General features: G+C 41.8%; 1 protein-coding gene across 1 annotated transcript in view; it reads left to right on the plus strand.

Moving 5' to 3' along the window:
* The window catches only part of TBC1D5 (TBC1 domain family member 5), a 275,327-nt gene that overhangs the window by 223,115 nt on the left and 37,173 nt on the right, over window positions 1-15,039 (plus strand). Inside the window, exon 18 of the mRNA XM_048838538.2 lies at window positions 13,546-13,645. Within this exon, the coding sequence (XP_048694495.2) occupies window positions 13,546-13,645 (100 nt within the window). The remainder of the gene's footprint in view (window positions 1-13,545; window positions 13,646-15,039) is intronic.

A 15,039-nucleotide genomic window follows, 5' to 3' on the forward strand; every position in this document is an offset into this window, starting at 1 on the left:
TTCCCTGTTTGAAAGATGAGCAGGAATAAGATGAGTAATGGATCACAGATCATCATGTACCAACTTGAGAAAATATATGGGTACGTAAGTAAATTTTTACTATTTTTCTTTTTTTTAATATTATCAACCGAAATGGTTTAGCCGTTTTCAAAATCAAAGAGTAGGAACAAAAATACTTTTCCTGTGCTTTCCTGTGAACAGCACTCATGCATTAGTGGTAGACATTAGAAATGTGGATTTTGACAGGAGGTAGTTCCTTGGTCAGAGATGTGCTTTTTGTTGGTCTCTTGATAATTGGCTGTGGCTTATCAAAGTCATACTGTTTTTTAAGTACTTTGTGCATATACACTGGATTTTGTAATGCAGTCTTTCAATTGTTTGCCAGGGTTCCATTGGTTCTGCACATACACACATAGCTTTGGAAAGTTCATAGACAGTGCTGTGTCTTTCTCTATGATTAATGGTGTACAGAGGAGGAGTCACGAGGATGAGCATACTAGTGCTCGAAAATAGTGTGTTCTCAGGATGCTAAGCTTGGAAATTTGATGGGAGTTGACCATCTAGCTCACTTGAAAATACCATCCAAAAGTCCTGGGTGGATGAGAGACCTGGCTCTCCTAGCAGCTCTTCGTTATCTCAGGGTATGCCTACACTATGAAGTTAGGTCAAATTTATAGAAGTCGTTTTTTTAGAAATCGTTTTTATATAGTCGATTCTGTGTGTCCCCACACAAAATGCTCTAAGTGCATTAAGTGCATTAACTCGACGGAGTGCTTCCACAGTACCGAGGCTAGCGTCGACTTCCGGAGAGTTGCACTGTGAGTAGCCATCCCACAGTTCCCACAGTCTCCGCCACCCATTGGAATTCTGGGTTGAGATCCCAATGCCTAATGGGGCAAAAAGCGTTGTCGCGGGTGGTTCTGGGTACATGTTGTCAGGCCTGCCCCCGCTCCCTCCCTCCGTGAAGGCAACGGCAGACAATCGTTTCACGCCTTATTTCCTGAGTTACCTGTGCAGACGCCATACCACGGCAAGCATGGAGCCCACTCAGCTCACTGTCACGGTACGTCTCCTGAGTGCTGGCAGATGCGGTACTGCATTGCTACACAGCAGCAGCTCATTGCCTTGTGGCAGCAGATAGTGCAATAGGCCTGATAACCATCGTCGTCATGTCCTAGGTGCTCTTGGCCACCTCAGTAAGGTCGGTCAGGAGCACCTGGGCAGATATGGGCGCAGGGACTAAAATAGGAATGACTCAACCAGGTCATTCTCTTTAGTCCTGCCGGCAGTCCTATTGTACCGTCTTCTGGCGAGCAGCCAGGAGATGAGAATGGCTAGTAGTCCTATTGCACCATCTTCTGCCGAGCAGCCAGGATGGCTAGCAGTCCTATTGCAGCGTCTTCTGCCGAGCAGCCAGGAGATGAGCATGGCTAGCAGTCCTACTGCACCGTCTGCTGCCAGACAAAGATGTAAAAGATAGATGGAGTGGATCAAAACAAGAAATAGACCAGATTTGTTTTGTTTGTATTCATTTGCTCCCCCCTCCCTCCCGCCATGAAATCAACGGCTGACAATCGTTTCGGTGAGGTCTGTCAGGGGCACCTTGAAAAGTTTAATTGAGATTCAGTCCTGCCTGGAATACTGGAGGGAGGGATAGCTCAGTGGGTTGAGCACTGACCTGCTAAACCCAGGGTTTTGAGTTCAGTCCTTGAGAGGGCATTCTGTGTGACATTTGTTTTTGTTTCTCCTTGATGTAAAGCCACCCGCTTTGTTGATTTTAATTCCCTGTAAGCCATGTCGTCAGTCGCCCCTCCCTCCGTCAGAGCAACGGCAGACAATCGTTCCGCGCCTTTTTTCCATGCAGATGCCATACCACGGCAAGCATGGAGCCCGCACAGATCATTTTGGCAATTAGGAGCACATTAAACACCACGCACATTATCCAGCAGTATATGCAGCACCAGAACCTGCCAAAGTGAAACCGGGCGAGTAGGCGACGTCAGCGCAGTGACGAGAGTGATGAGGACATGGACACAGACTTCTCTCAAAGCACGGGCCCTGGCAATGTGGGCATCATGGTGCTAATGGGGCAGGTTCATGCCGTGGAAAGCTGATTCTGGGCCCGGGAAACAAGCACAGACTGGTGGGACCGCATAGTGTTGCGGGTCTGGGATGATTCCCAGTGGCTGCGAAACTTTCGCATGCGTAAGGACACTTTCATGGAACTTTGTGACTTGCTTTCCCCTGCCCTGAAGCGCATGAATACCAAGATGAGAGCAGCCCTCACATTTGAGAAGCGAGTGGCGATAGCCCTGTGGAAGCTTGCAACACCAGACAGATACTGGTCAGTCGGGAATCAATTTGGAGTAGGCAAATCTACTGTGGGGGCTGCTGTGATGCAAGTAGCCAACGCAATCAAAGATCAGCTGATATCAAGGGTAGTGACCCTGGGAAATGTGCAGGTCATAGTGGATGGCTTTGCTGCAATGGGATTCCCTAACTGTGGTGGGGCAATAGGCGGAACCCATATCCCTATCTTAGCATCGGAGCACCAAGCTGGTGAATACATAAACCGCAAGGGGTACTTTTCAATAGTGCTGCAAGCACTGGTGGATCACAAGGGACATTTCACCAATATCAACGTGGGATGGCCGGGAAAGGTACATGACACTCGCATCTTCAGGAACTCTGGTCTATTTCAAAAGCTGCAGGAAGGGACTTTCTTCCCAGATCAGAAAATAACCTTTGCAGATGTTGAAATGCCTATAGTTATCCTTGGGGACGCAGCCTACCCCTTAATGCCATGACTCATTAAGCCATACACAGGCAGCCTGGACCGTAGTCAGGAGCTGTTCAACTACAGGCTGAGCAATTGCAGAATGGTGGTAGAATGTGCATTTGGACATTAAAAAGCACGCTGGCACAGTTTACTGCCTCGATTAGACCTCAGCGAAACCAATATTCCCGTTCTTATTACTGCTTGCTGTGTGCTCCACAATATCTGTGAGAGTAAGGGGGAGACGTTTACGGTGGGGTGGGAGGTTGAGGCAAATCATCTTCTGCTGGTTACGCACAGCCAGACACCAGGGCGGTTAGAAGAGCACAGGAGGGTTCAGTGCACATCAGAGAAGCTTTGAAAACCAGTTTCATGACTGGCCAGGCTACGGTGTGAAAGTTCTGTTTGTTTCTCCTTAATGAACCCCCCCTCTCCCCTTGGTTCACTCTACTTCCCTGTAAGCTAACCACCCTCCCCTCCTCCCTTTGATCACCACTTGCAAAGGCAATAAAGTCATTGTTGCTTCACATTCATGCATTCTTTGTTAATTCATCACACAAACAGGGAGATAACTACCAAGGTAGCCCAGGAGGGGTGGTGGAGGAGGGAAGCACCAGGTGGGATGGTGGAGGAGGGAAGGACAAGGCCACACAGCACTTTAAAACTTATTGAATGCCAACCTTCTGTTGCTTGGGCAATCCTCTGGGGTGGAGTGCTGGGTGGCCGGAGGCCCCCTCACCGCATTGTTGGGCATCTGGGTGAGGAAGCTATGGAACTTGGGGAGGAGGGTGGTTGGTTACACAGGGGCTGTAGCGGCAGTCTGTGCCTTTCCTGCAGGTTAACCATATGCTGGAGCATATTAGTTTGATCCTCCAGCAGCCTCAGCATTGAATCCTGCCTCCTCTCATCACACTGCCGCCACCTATCAGCTTCAGCCCTCTCTTCAGCCCGTCACTTAACTCTCTTCAGCCCGCCACCTCTCCTCCCGGTCATTTTGTGCTTTCCTGCACTCTGACATTGTCTGCCTCCACGCATTCGTCTGTGCTCTGTCAGTGTGGGAGGACAGCATGAGGTCAGAGAACATTTCATCGCAAGTGCATTTTTTTTGCCTTCTAATCTTCACTAGCCTCTGGGAAGGAGAAGCTCCTGTGATCCTTGAAACCCATGCAGCTGGTGGGGGAAAAAAAGGGACGGTGGTATTTAAAACGACATATTTTATAGAACAATGGGTACACTCTTTCACGGTAAACCTTGCTGTTAACATTACATACATAGCACATGTGTTTTCGTTACAAGGTCGCATTTTGCCTCTCCCTACCCTGTGGCTAACCCGTTCCCCCACCACATGGTTAACAGCAGGGAACATTTCTGTTCAGCCACAGGCAAACAGCCCAGCAGGAACAGGCACCTCTGAATGTCCCCTTAAGAAAAGGAACCTATTTCAACCAGATGACCATGAATGATATCACTCTCCTGAGGATAACACAGAGAGATAAAGAAAGGATGTTGTTTGAATGCCAGCAAACATACACTGCAATGCTTTGTTCTGCAATGATTCCTGACTATGTGCTACTGGCCTGACGTGGTAAAGTGTCCTACCATAGTGGATGGAATAAGGCTGCCCTCCCCAGAAACCTTTTGCAAAGGCTTTGGGAGTACATCCAGGAGAGCTTTATGGAGATGTCCCTGGAGGATTTCCGCTCCATCCCCAGACACGTTAACAGACTTCTCCAGTAGCTGTACTGGCCGTGAATGCCAGGGCAAATTAATCATTAAACACACTTGCTTTTAAACCATGTATACTATTTTAAAAGGTACACTCACCAGAGGTCCCTTCTCCGCCTGCCGGATCCAGGAGGCAGCCGTGAGTGGGTTCGGGGGGTACTGGTTCCAGGTCCAGGGTAAGAAACAGTTCCTGGCTGTCAGGAAAACCGGTTTCTCCACTTGCTTGCTGTGAGCTATCTACAACTCATCATCTTCCTCATCCTCAAAACCTGCTTCTGTGTTGCCTCCCTCTCCATTGATGGAGTCAAAGCACATGGTTGGGGAATGGTGGCTGAACCCCCTAAAATGGCATGCAGCTCATCATAGAAGCGGCATGTTTGGGACTCTGACCCAGAGTGGCCATTTGCCTCTCTGGTTTTCTGGTAGGCTTGCCTCAGCTCCTTAAGTTTCACGCGGAACTGCTTCAGGTCCCTGTTATGGCCTCTGTCCTTCATGCCCTGGGAGATTTTGACACATGTTTTGGCATTTCGAAAACTGGAACAGAGTTCTGATAGCACGGATTCCTCTCCCCATACAGCGATCAGATCCCGTACCTCCCGTTCGGTCCATACTGGAGCTCTTTTGCGATTCTGGGACTCCATCATGGTCACCTCTGCTGATGAGCTCTGCACTCACCTGCAGCTTGCCAAGCTGGCCAAACAGGAAATGAGATTCAAAAGTTCGCGGGCCTTTTCCTGTCTAACTGGCCAGTGCATCTGAGTTGAGAGTGCTGTCCAGAGCGGTCACAATGGAGCACTTCGGGATAGCTCCCGGAAGACAATACCATCGAATTGCGTCCACACTATCCCAAATTTGACCCAGCAAGGCTGATTTCAGCACTAATCCCCTTGTCGGGGGGTGGAGTAAAGAAATCGATGTTAAGAGCCCTTTAAGTAAAAAAAAAAAAAAGGGGGGGGGGGCTTTGTCGTGTGGACGGGTGCAGGGTTAAATCAATTTAACGCTGCTAAATTCGACCTCAACTCCTAGTGTAGACCAGGGCTCAGAAATTTTTTAGGTGCTGCCATTTTTAAAAGCCTGTATTACTGTACTGCTGAATCTGACATTTTTTGTGTTTTGTTTAAGACTGTAACTTTTTTAAAAGGCATGAGAAATCTACTAATGTTTTTGTACCTATCCTTCCTTTAGTGAGTTCTTGGTGACTTTCATTAATCACAATTTTCGAGGTATTCTCTGATTCTGTGTTTTGTTAGTTTTTTCAACGTTTTCCTGAGTTGAAGTCAAGCTTCTAGCTTTTTAATAACCCTGGATCTTTCCTTTAGCACTTCCTGAAGCGTACAATATTAAGTTCCTCTTTTCCAGTGTGCTGTATCTCAGCTGTTTTCAATATTTTTAAATATAGCCCTTCGAGATACATTGACAATGCGAGTCAGTATATGAAGCCAGATTATATTCTGTTTAATAGTTTGCACATTGGTTTCTCATTTCCTTCAGAATTTGAGAGGAATCCTAGCTGGGTCTGCCACTTGTTAACTTCTGATATCTTAATTTGTCTATCACCAGGTTTGGCATCACCTCAGTCCATTTGAACTCTTTCTCCTCCTTTCAAAAATGTGTACCTGTTTCTGGCATTTGTTCCCAATCTTCTTATTGGCACCACACTGAAGCAAATAATTTAATATTATTTTGTAGAGTCAGCAAGTTATCTGTTTTATGTTAGCTTTTGTGAGTTGTATTGGCTCTTCCACTGGTCTTCCTTGCATATTTGCACTTTTTAATTCTCCACAGCTCCCCAACCTCCCACCAAAGGTGAGTTTGGGACCTTTATTTTCAGGATTTTTTTCCCCATTTGCCTAATTCAGATGGGTTAATTTCTGGAACTCTTGAGAGGTTTTGAAAGGTATAATGCTACCATAGAGCAGGAGTTCTGTTCGGCAGGTTAGTGGGTCAAGATGGTGGGCAAGGCAGAGGAAACAAAATAAACTCCAAAACATGCTTCTGCAGCTCTTGCAATGCCCAACTTCCTTCAGATATTAAGGACCCCTACTGCACTTGTTTCCTATTTTTGGCTGACCGTAAGCCACCATGCACTTAAAGGCCCTGATCCAGATACTGAAGCATCTCTCAGCAAATGAGTAGCCCCATTGACTTCAAGTTACTAAGGTAGTAATTGGTGGTATAATCACTCAGAAAACTAATGTGGTTGGCTGACTAGTTTCACTTGGGCTCATTTAGCATTCTGTGGTATTGCAAAACTAAATATAACTCTACGCAAGTCCCACATGATGGAAGGGATTTGTATTGTTGTTCCTTGTCCTGAGTGGTTAACCAGTGTTTGTGCCCTTGCCAGGTTGTTTGCTTTAGGAGGAGAAATCTGTTATCTGGGTCAGGTATTTCTTTGGTGCAGTCCTGTTTATTTACAAAGAATGTACACAAATTCTCATTTCCCTGAACACAGTAGGAACAAACAGCGGCAATTTCCTTATTCAGAAATCCAAAATTGCTTTCTCAGAGAGTACTCTATCCAAAAGGAGCTCTTTCTTGGCTTTGTCCCAAAGCTACGCTCACACTGCTTCCTTTCTACTGGCTTTCCCTGGCTTTCTAGTTGCTTTCTGCCACATACAGCTCCAGCCAATCAATGCCCCACCCCCTGCATTTGCAGTCGGTTCCTCTGAAGCATCTGGCAGCCACTGTCAGAAGACAGGATACTAGGCTAGATGGACCATTGGTCTGACCCAATGAGGCCATTCTTATGTTCCCAGTGAACACCTCAGCCCATACGGCTCACCCGCTGCTCAGTCCATACTATACTGGCCAGTGGTTTGGGCAGTGGCTTTCACGACACGCCCATCATCATGCAAAGGGGCATTTAATTGCTCCCCCATTTAGCCTTGATAAAGGGTACTCATTGCACCCATTGACTGGTCTGTGATTGATGGGAGCCATTAACACCTTCCAGCATCACAGAATCAAAACAAGGAAGTGTGGGTGTCAAGAGGACACTCCCATTAAGCCTATTTCATATCTACCTTCTGATGGTGCAAGTAGATGAAAAGCAACGAAGAATGGTGTGAAATAAAGCATCATCACCATGACTTTTATTTATACCCACCATACACACTGTCCATAGGAAATATCTATTTTTAAAAATGTATCAAAATACTGTGTGAATAATCATAGAATATCAGGGTTGGAAGGGACCTCAGGAGGTCATCTAGTCCAACCTCCTGCTCAAAGCAGGACCGATCCCCAATTAATAATATGTGGGTAGCTTTGAAAATATATTTCAAATATAAAATTGGCACCTGTTGAGATGTAAAAATACAAAATTGATTGAGGTCCATAAGTTTTGGGATATGTTGGTTCCACAGTTAGCAGGGAGCACAGAAAGTCTGGTAGCTTGTGTGAATGGCCTAGACCTCTGTGGAATTTGAAGACTAAACCTCCTCCTTCTGCATGAGGGTCAGTCCACCCCACTCCCCATGTATGAGAGTAAGCTCTGAGTTTTCCATGTGCTTTTGTGGGAAGTATTGTAGCACTAATATATGAAATAAAACTTAATTCCATAGTTTTAAAAATGAAAAAGTCCAAGGAATTTATTTTTCTGCACTTATCAGTATTACAATGAAAAATATAAAAGTAGAAAGTACTTCAAGTTAAATGTTACAGTTGTATGAATATTTCCCTACCAACAAGTGATAAAGAACTAGATCAAACACAAACTACTTGTCTTCACTTTCATGGTTCTTTATTGTCCATCTTCCACCTACCTTTCCTGTCTCATTGACTACCAAAATGTCAACTTTTGCCTCCTGGGCCAGCTCTTGTTAAATTTTCAGACAAGCATTTTCATGCTTTCTCTCATGCTGCCCCCACACACTTGGAAGAAGCTGTCTGGGAGCATCCACAAAACTAACTTGTTATCCTCCTTAAAAATCTCCTTTTCCATGATGCCTACAAAAACTTGGCCACGATTAGGCTGCTGGTGTGCTAATACCACTACCTAGCATTCTGACCAATCCTTGTACTGTCTGTTTGTCTGTCTGTTGAGCCCTCTGTTGTCTCTTGTGTTATGGTTGCATTGAAAGCTCTCTGGGGCAGGGACCATCTTTTTGTTCTACGTTTGCACAGCACCTAGCACAGTGCAGCCCTGGTCTATGACTGTGGCTCTGAAGTGGTTCAGGAGTATAAATAATAATAATTCCATGTTTATTTTTAAATTCCGTTTTATATTACTCACCAATGGGAAGTAATGATTTTAAATGTCAGCACGTGTTGTGGGCAAGCATGCTGCTGGCATGGAACATAAAGATTCCTGGGGTGTCAAACAGCACAAAATTGTCATGGGTTCATCTGTTATATATTGGCTTGTTAGAGTCAGAAACAGAATTGAAATAGATTATTGCAACAGAATGGAAACATTAGGTTCTATTTTCTATCCAAGCTATGTTTGTGTAAAGAAAATAAGTGGAAGAATTAACACGGTGTGTTCATTTGTCTGCAATGCATCTGAAAATTATGATTGGCAGATGTAAAATGACACTGATAACCTGAACACGTACTCTGTGTTTATGTTGTGAATAAGCATTTAGGCATGAGAAAAGACCCTCTAGTGAATATGTAGTTGTGTAAGTTCCCTGTTTCCAACTTTATTTTTCCCCTTTGATATTCTTTTAATATTCCAGTATTGACAGGTTTCAATTCTACTATATTTTGTCTTCCCATTTTGACAGCATCTAAGGAGGGATTTGCTTAAATTAATGTAATTATCTACTTGGCTTTATTGTTCAAGGAGTTTGGCATAAATAACTTTATATGAGCCAGATTAAGTAGCTCCTTTGAAGATCATTTCTTCATTGCTGCATAGGACACTTTCTATTGCTGCTAAGTATCTGCAGATTCAGAATCATTCAGCTGTCATGCAGATGGACTTTTCCCATGCTAAATATTCTAAGCGATGAGTAAACTTCTGCAAAACACAAAGAATATGAGATCCAATCAACTATATCAACCTTTTACAAATTCATTCAACTTTATTTATTAAAATAATGCTGTTCATGTCTTTGTTAATCTGTCTTGATAATTGAGCAGAGCATTTAATTTTCTTTAGCTCTTGAAAAATATTTTGTTTTCCTTTCAGTTTACACATGTACATAACACAGAAAACACTAAATATAGTTGTGCTCTTCATTCCTTGGACAGCAAAAGTGATGGTTATATGATAACATAAAGGGGAGGGGGGACTAACAGCCCTATTTGTTTTGTATTTTGATGCATTTATTTGAAGCCTTGAGAGTTTGGTGTTTGGATATTTATTATGCAGAAGCAGAATACATGTATTTTGAAAAGACTGATTTATTTTCAATTGCAAAAAAAAAAAAATTTGGTGAGAGTGGCACCTGCTAAAATAATTTTTCTTGAGATCTTGAATTTTATATACGTCATAGCTTCAGAGGCCTTGAACATAGCTTCTGTCAACTTAATGCAGCTTGCAAAGCAATGAGCTGTGAAAAAATTAGGATCACAATGTCATGATCATAAAACCTTCTGTAATATGTGCATAAGGGTATTTGACTGATTTCAGTTAGAGTCACAACTCTGAGCTTTCCCGAATCCCACAAAGCTCATTGAGATACAGCCTAGACTGCAGGCAGCACTGTTTTTATTATGAGTCTTTCAAATCAGGAGGAAAAATCCAAAATAGACTTTCCAGTGTCATCCTTCTATTGGTGGGAAAACCAGAAAGAAGGGAGGAAAGGATGTGGGGGAATAGAGAGTTGCAGGAGCAAAAAAAATGTACAAGTAGAGGAAATGAAGCAAAATTAAAGCAAAGAAATGATAGGGATCATAAACACAAAATGAAATAATGTGCATGGTCCAGGGAGTTGTCAAATGTAAGAGAAAGTCTGAATACAGACACAAGGAAAGAAGTATATGAGAAACACGCAAATAAGTGAATCACCTTTGCAGGATTTAGCCTGACTAGAAGATAGAACAGTCTGGGTATAATATGTAGAAATATTACAAAAAATGCTCAGCTTGGACTAATGAGAAATTTAAGTCCATTTTATGTTATCAAAGGAATGTGAACCAATGTTACCTATCAGTTATAAACCCACCTGCTTCATTTTCACTTTCAGATTTAGTTCAAGGTGTTGCTGATTATCTTTAAAGTTCTGAATGGCCTGGAACCATGAGGGTGTGGGTCTGAGTTTCTGGGATTGAATTTTCCAGAATTTGTTGTAGGGCTTGCGGAGTTGGGGTGGCAGAGGGGCCATTTCTCATCATTAAGATTCATTTATCTTTGTCTTCCAAGCCAGGCACAATGGCTCATTTCTTTGATTTAGCTGTTGTTTGATTTGTTTCTCCTGCTCACTACATGATCCACAGTGCCTGATTGAAGCAGTAGTGATTTTGAATAATGCGTAAACAATGTGGGTAATTTCATTTAGTATTATAAAATGTTGAAAATAAATGCCTAAATGCAGTTGTTGTTCTATAAACCTTTAAAAACTAGTTAAATTTAATTTTCTCATACTGACAGCAGATTTTTTTCTGTGGTCAAGTGGCCAAGTTCACAGAGTTACGGTTGAATTATTTTGAACCCCTTTTCATCTATCCCTACTTCCTCCCTCCCCTCCCCCCGCCCCCCCCATCAGTCTGGCTGGCTGGCAGGCAATTCAGTTCCCAAAAGAATTACAGAGGATAATATCTCGGTTTTCATTTACATTTATGTAAGTATTTCCTAGCTTTACACTGTGTAGTCTGGGTATTTCACAGATAAATTTCTTTGCGGCATCATGCACAGTCATTGTGTATGATTCCGGGAGAGCGCACTTGAGAGAGCAAAACAACACATTTTAGCACCTACAATACAAGTTACAATTCCTGATGAAACTCCTTCTCTCACATTTTTAATTTTTTAGTAGCCTACCACATAGTGGTATCTGGCTGCTCTTTAATCCATAAAAAATAATCTTTGTATGCAGCCTCATTTTTCCTTCTGATTGCCATGCCTTTTCTTTCTTACTACGTGTTTTGTTATTATAACTCAATTCCTTGTGATCTGCTTTTGGGTCAGGAAAATTCTTCTGTTGCCTGCCTGCTATTTTACATAACTGTTATAGTACTTACTCATTCTCAGTCCTGTGATAGTGCGTAACGCAGAGATCAGATTCAGTGATGTTCAGCAATGGAAATGATATCCAAGAACTGTCAGGCATGTTCTCAGCAAAGTGTACATGCAAAAGTTCGTATTTATAGGAACATAGAGCAACAGTATGACAGAAAAATTCATGTAATATGGTGTGAACTACAATGAGAGAGTTGTTGCAGCTTTGTCTCATACTATTAGTGTAAGGATTTATTATAAATATTGGAAAAGAAGGAAAATATGTTTAGTTGCAATTTCCATTTTTAAGTTTGCAAGGCATTAAACACGTTCATGTTTCGCAGGTTAATACAAGAATGTTACACAGACATTCTAGGTCTTTGGTTACTCTTCAATCTTACTATCAATCTCAGCTAGGAAATTAACTGATACTTAGTACTACTGGAGAGTTTCATTTTACTGTCTGTCTAAGTATCCACAGCTGCACCAGGAATGTTTTGAAAAACAATTTATTCTGATTTTGATTCATGAATATGAAGAAAGATAGAAGGGTGGGAAATACAGAACTATTTATTACCAGAAGTTCAATTTCCATGTTCAGTACCAGAGGAGTGACATTGGTATGTGCAAAAAGAAAAGGAGTACTTGTGGCACCTTAGAGACTAACCAATTTATTTGAGCATGAGCTTTCGTGAGCTACAGCTCACTTCAAAGTGAAAGCTCATGCTCAAATAAATTGGTTAGTCTCTAAGGTGCCACAAGTACTCCTTTTCTTTTTGTGAATACAGACTAACACGGCTGTTACTCTGAAACCTGTCAATTGGTATGTGCATCTGTGTTTAAATTATTAGTTAATGCTGCTGTTGCAAGTTGATTGTATATGAGTTTATAGTAAAATGATCAAATCTAGTCTCCTTAGCCAGTAGCTAAGTATCAAAAGCAGTAACAGGAAATAGAGTAGATTATCTTCTGTGGTCATTGCAAGATGCAGGTGCTAGAGAGAGGTCTTTAAGTACTACATTTTTTCGATAGAATTATAACAGTGTGCAATATAGTTAACACTGTCAGCATTTTGAATTTTCAAACCTGACTTACTTTTCAACAATTTGTTTGTGACTTGGCATTATTAAAAAAAATGACAAATAAGGTATATAAGCTTGAGAAAGTTATATTCATTTACAGGTCTTTCTTGCAGAATGCTAACTTAAACAAATGCTTTCTTTTAAATAGTTGGCGGCAGATACAGGTCATCTGAGTGTGAAGTTTCCTTCACTTTGCTTGGCCGTGGCTCTCAGTTTTCTGATAATTATTAATTTAGGATTAATTATGCAGCCAAATCAAGGTTGTTTTATCCTTCTACATTGCTGTTTTCCTGTTAATACTTAATTCACAGTCTGAGGGCCAACAACCTCTGCCAAGAAAGACTGTAATACATCTGTAAGCCTCCCAATGTGGACGAAGAGGAGGAGCTCAAAAGTGACCTCCTTTTGCATACTGCTATACTATGAATAAAAAAAACTTGTTTGAACAGGAAGGAGTAATTTTTCTAGGGGCGATAGATTCTCCATCACTTGTCATCTTTAAATCAAGACATATTTATCCAGAAATATATCCTGTTATCTCCATCAATAAAATGTAATTGTTAACCTTTCATGAAACACTGCATGGGAACTGATGTTTTGTGGTTTGGGTTTTTTTCAACTTGTATGAATAAAAAATGGTACATTAAAAGACAAAGACATCATTATAGAATGATAAAAGAAAGAGAAGTCAAAATGATTCCATTTCACATACAAAAATGAAACCTAACTCTATTGTTTCCAAGACTTATTCATAGGCAAAAATGAGATCAAAACCAATGGAATGTTCCAAACATTTTAAGAGCATTGTTTATCAATTTTATTAGGTTTCTTAAAGCTTATCCTTTCACTTGTAGGAGGAAGAATTGGAGACTCAAATTTCATTTCTCCAAGGACAACTAAATGACCTAGAGGCCATGTGCAAATACTGTGCAAAAATGATGAACACACATCTTGGTAAGTGAAGTACCCTAGATAATTAATGCTTGCTTGTACATCTTTGTGGAGGTTTTTTCCATGTTTGCATACCTGGAATTAAGTAATAGTTCTGTAGTATAGTGCATATAACTTTGTAAGTCATGTTATAAACTGAATTAATGTACCAAATTGTTGTAACAGATGTTTCTAACCACCATATCTCTTTATTTTTTCTTAACCTTCTTGCTTTTAAATGTGGGAGCTTTTTAGCCTATTGATTAACGTAAGGGTAAAGAGCAGACATGTTGGGACAGATGGCCTTTTCTTGTTCTTAGATTTCTTATATTCTAAAGGACCACACAACTCAGCTCATTTTACAAGTCCATGTGCAGTTCAGCTGTTACACAGTGATCCTTGATACATTGAAGTATGTTTGTAGAAAATCTGTATATTTTTGTCAGATGTAATGGTGTGGTAATTACTTTCATTACATAAAAATGTTTTGTTGCTCCAGTTACTCCAGGCTGGTTCCTAATCTCTTCTGCCACTTCTTGCTCTGACATTAGCAGCAGAAGACACAAGTTAACAAATAATCGGTGTATTGGGAATTGGGATCAACAATGGAAGTTATTGGGTTTATATACTACCAAGGCAAATTGCAAAAACAAACAAACAAACAAACCTGCGGAGGAGCCCAAGATATGTGTATGTATATACAATAAGCAGTGCTCTTATAAAATTATATTGAGCCAAATTCCAAGAATTGCCCTTTTCAACCACATAGTATATAAACTGCCAGTACTGCAGCCCTCACTAGAATCTGCCAGCTATGTCCTTTTTGACAAAGCAACCTTCACTTGGACCCTCCAATTGTTCTCTCTGGCTCTGCTTCGCCTGCAGTTTCCAGTCCTGGGTACCTGGTAACATTCCAGGTAACCTGTAGTCAAAGCTGTTTGTTTTTCTGATTGCCCATCTTTTCAGTGCTCCAGACTTTATAGTCATGGAGAACGAGGCTGCTTCTTGACACCCTCTGTCCTTGTACAGTACTTAGTTCCAGTCCAGTGAGTCTAAGTCGAGTGAGCCATATTTTTGACCACGCAAGATTCTGAATTTGTACTGGTACCTTTTTGATGAATTTTGCATTAAGGGTTTGCCTCAGTAGTCTAAACATCTCATTTTCTCCAAGCCAGTTTTGGAGCAGTTAGCTTGCCCTTTGGAAGCTCTTGAAAGCTTTGGAGCTTAGTTCCATGTAATGTGGCTTTGACTTTGATGATGTTCTGGGTCTTTCTCTTGTTTCCCCCCCCCCCCAGTTTCTCTTTTAGAATGTAGTCCTTTTCCTGAAGAACCACAGGGTAGGAAGGAAGAAAGCCCAGCTGCCTCTGGAAGTTTGGATGTAGCAGGAATTTATGCTGCAGGAATTGAACATGATATTT

Source organism: Caretta caretta, chromosome 2 (assembly GCF_965140235.1).
Source record: "Caretta caretta isolate rCarCar2 chromosome 2, rCarCar1.hap1, whole genome shotgun sequence".
NCBI lineage: Eukaryota > Metazoa > Chordata > Testudines > Cheloniidae > Caretta > Caretta caretta.